Source organism: Octodon degus, unplaced genomic scaffold, assembly GCF_000260255.1.
Source record: "Octodon degus isolate 3935 unplaced genomic scaffold, OctDeg1.0 scaffold00123, whole genome shotgun sequence".
NCBI classification, from domain to species: domain Eukaryota; kingdom Metazoa; phylum Chordata; class Mammalia; order Rodentia; family Octodontidae; genus Octodon; species Octodon degus.
Genome location: NW_004524699.1, coordinates 4785033 through 4788969, shown reverse-complemented (window position 1 = coordinate 4788969; position 3937 = coordinate 4785033). Strand labels below are relative to the sequence as shown.

Genomic DNA, 3937 nt, shown 5'->3' with positions numbered 1-3937 from the left:
CTTGCCAGGGAGGCGCTTATTTTACTGAGCCATCTCCCCAGCCCACCGCCACCATTTTTGAGTCGCAGCAGAAAATGTGGTTTGTAATAGTTACCTCTGCCTCAGAGAATCGTGTTTATTCAAAGCAGCCTCTGGCAGCACTTAGCACGGTACAGCACAACACAGGAGAGAAAGTGAAGCACCGTTAGCATGAGGAAGCCCAGTCCCTCAGACTTCCTTCTAAGCCCCAGGCTGGCATCTCGACTCAGCACGCTCGTCGCCCGATCCACGGCCACTTCAGGGTCAAGCGGTTCCTAAGCCTCACAGGAGCGTCCGCGGGATGGCGCCTCTGCGTCCCTACGCTCCCGCCCTCGGGCGCCGGAGGCCGCAGCTCCCTCTGCGGGGCGCTGGGCTCGTGCTGCCGCGTCCTCCAAGCGGTGGGATTGCGGGCGTGGGGCGCCACGCCAAGCCTGTCAGGACGGGCTGACTGAACCAGCCAGCTGCGGCTCAACAGTGAGCCCAGCGCCGGGCGGCGTCGCCCGGTCCCAGGAAAGGAAAGAGGACCGCGGCCGCCCGCCGTCACCCGCCGTCACCCGCCGTCACCCGCCGCCGCGGGCGCGCTCACCTGCCCTGCCCTGCCTCGGCCTCCAAGACGCTGGCAGCAGCGCCGCCGCGGGATGAAGAACGACATACGCGTGCTGAGCCCGCTGTGCTTTAAGGATGACACACGTGTGCACAGAACTCGTCGCAACGCGACAACTCCTCAAAGCCGTAGGACGCGCGGGCCGCCGTCAGGTGCGCGTGCGCACTGTGGGGGGGTGGGGGTGGGTTCCCAGTGCGCACGCGCGCTGCTGTGATCTCGCAGCGCGCATGCGCACCACTGCCTGTAGGCTCCGCAGGCACGGCAAGTCGAGCGTCGAGCAGGGGATGGTGCCGAGTCCCGAGCGGCCTTCCCTTCAACGGTCCTCCTCGGAGGCGGTTCCCGGCAAAAAAAAAAAAACAACGCGAGTACGTGTGTGGGTACCGGGGGCGAGAGCCGCTCTGGGCATTACAGGTCCATTCGTGCGGGACGCCCAGGGCTGGAGAAAAAGGAGAAAGGGGCCCCTGTGGAACCGGAGGGGGACCAGGTGCTCCCAGGAGGCGGCGGGATAGATGAGGCCTCCCGGGAGGAGGGCTCCTTTGGGGACAGTGGGAACCGCCAGAGGCCAGACGCAGACCCAAGGGGTAGAGCTCAAGGGCAGAAGGACCCTCAGGGAGAAGACAGGGGCATCCTGGTGCAGGTACACCCTGTACCCAAGGAGAAGCCCCACCTGGCGCGTTGGTGCACGCCTGTCATCCCAGCCCGGGGGGGGGGGGGGGGCAGAGTTCCCGCGGGTTTGAGGTCAGCCTGGGCTACATGGCGACGGCAAGACCAGCCTGAACTGCATGGTAATATCCTGTCCTGTCTCAAAAAAAAAAAAAGTAAAATCATGGATAAGGATAAAAGAAGGGAATCCTAGTGGTTGATGCTGTCCTGGGACAGATGTGTTTTGAAGATGAGGTACTGAGGTCCTAAAAGGGGGGGCCATGGGCTGTAAGTAGCTGCCCGAAGTCTGGGTAGGTTGTGGAAAGGACAGGAGAAGCCGCGTCCTTCGGACAGTAGCCTTGCTCCAAGAGAGGGCCAGCACATGCTGGCGGAATGCCTTGTCAGAGTGCATGTCCAGCTGTGGGATTCCTGGGTGCTCACCCAGGTGTGCTGCTCTCCCTGTGCCCGAAGGGCCTTTGTGTTCCCGTGGCAATGTGCACAGGCTTCCCTCCAACTTTCTCATCAAACCCTCTGTACTGTGGTTCCCCCTTGGTGCTTCTGTGAGCCAAGTGGCTTGGGATCCTTTCTGTGGCCTCTTTTGATTGATGACAGTTTTTCTCTTTACAGGTGGCCTCCTGAGCTTGCTTTTCTACAAGATGTTGGGGTTTTTGAAGCGCCCTGTAGTGGTGACCGCTGACATCAACTTGAATATTGTGGCTCTGACTGGAGTGGGGCTACTGAGCCGGCTGTGGCATCTCTCCTACCCGCGGGCTGTGGTGTAAGCAGAGCAGCTCCACTATGGGGATCCAGAAAGGATCCTATCAGCATCGGGAAGAGGCTGTTTAGAGAATGTCATGGGGGAAGTCCTGGGCTTCTTAGTTGTGGAGCTTTATGGCAGTGAGAGTGAGAGGTATCGGTGGCAAAACACCTACTGAAGACAGCTTGTAGGTCTTGCTGTGTGGTTCAGTAGCAGGGGAAGCTGGGCCCATGAAAGAGAGGAGTAGAGGAAAGTCTCCTCAGAGCTGACCTTTCCGTTCTGAAATTGGAGGACAAGCCAGATGTGGTAGGTAGCATGTGCCTGGAATCTTAGCACTCAGAAGGCAGAGGCAGGAGGATCACCTGGAGTTGGAAGCCAGACTGGGCTGTATAATGAGTCCAGGGCCAGCCAGAAGCACATAGAGAGGCCCCGTCTCAAAACAAAACAATGGAAGACAAAAAAAAACAAAAAACAGAGAACGGGTAAATTTGGATACGTTAGTCTCAGAGTACCCATAACATGGGTTGGATCATAATGGAAAATTACTGCTATTATTGAAGGACTGTTTTCTATCTCCTCCATATGTTGTTTTTTAACATTTTATTATGGAAAACATCAAACACATGCAAAAGTAGATAGAACCATTAAATGACCCTCCGTCAATGTGTTTGAGAACTTTTTTTTTCTCTATTTTTTTCAGTTTGACAATGTGTGTGGGGTTTTTTTTGGTTTGTTTGTTTTGTTTTGTTTTTTTGTGGAACCGGGGATTGAACTCAGATCCTTGTGTTTGCCAGTCAAGCGCTTGTCCTACTGAGCCATCTCCCCCGGCCAATGTGTTTATTAATTATGTAGCTTCGCCAACCCTTAGCTTACAGCCAGGCCCTTGCCTGCACTGGGTTAGTTGAAGCAAATCCTACACATTATATTTCATTTATAAAGAATACAGCATATAGCTTTAGAAGTAAGCAAAAGTTACGGAGCCGTAGCAGTGTCACTGTGCCTAAGAGGTTCATAGCAATACCTGCTGTCGCCATATTTTTCTGGTTGTCTAAAAATGTCTGGGGAGTCGGTTCCTGCATACCTTCTTTTCACACCTGCAGCTGTTTCGCTGGCTCACCAGGTCTGGTCCAACTTATAGCCGCAGACATCAGCCTCTAGTTAATATATTCCTAAGTCAAAACACTAGGGAAAGACAGTGCCAGGGCTGTACCTCAGTGGGAGAGCACTTGCTTAACATGTGAGTCCCTGTGTTCAATCCCCAGCACTGCGCCCCTCAAAAAAAATTACATCTAACAGTGGTGGCGCACACCTATAATTAGCACTCTGGGAGGCTGAGACAGGAGGATCACAAGTTTAAACTCAGCCTTGGCAATTTAGCAAGTTGGCAAAACTTCTGTCCCAAAGTAAAAAATAAAAAGGGCTAAAGATGTACTTAGTAAGAAGGCTCTGGGCTCAGTACCTAGTACCACTCACACATATATAAAACTAGAATGAAAAACAGCACCTACATGAGGTCAGAGCCAGCCTGGTGAATTTTCCCCTCTGCCCCTGTGAATGGTGATGCCATACGTGTTTCTTAACATTTGGGGATAAGATGGAATTGGAGCAAATGATCTGACCACTGCCAACCGCTCACCCAAAGTTGTTCAGAAACACACAGGCGTATCCATACACCTTTTGTTCACAGTTAAGATTTCTAGTTGAACAGATGATGTGTGGCTTTTTCAGCTTTGATGAAGTCTATTATGGGCAGTACATCTCCTTCTACATGAACCGGATCTTCTTTCTGGATGACAGCGGGCCGCCGTTTGGCCACATGCTACTCGCTCTGGGAGGTAGGTGTCCTCATGGGAGTGGCCCTACCTTCAGGCCCCTAGGTGTCCTCATGGAGGTGGCCCTGCCTTCAGGCCCCTAGG

At 53.8% G+C, this 3937-nt stretch overlaps 1 protein-coding gene across 3 annotated transcripts in view; it reads left to right on the top strand.

The window, feature by feature from the left end:
- Positions 1-562: 562 nt before the first annotated feature.
- Pomt1 (protein O-mannosyltransferase 1) overlaps positions 563-3937 on the top strand; it is a 14498-nt gene continuing 11123 nt past the window's right edge. Inside the window, exons 1-3 of one of the 3 annotated variants that reach the window (XM_023700308.1) lie at positions 563-774; positions 1891-2042; positions 3750-3856. In XM_023700308.1, the coding sequence (XP_023556076.1) occupies positions 700-774; positions 1891-2042; positions 3750-3856 (334 nt within the window). In that variant the 5' untranslated portion in view covers positions 563-699. The other 2 variants (XM_004640561.3, XM_023700309.1) reach the window with 2 other exon arrangements.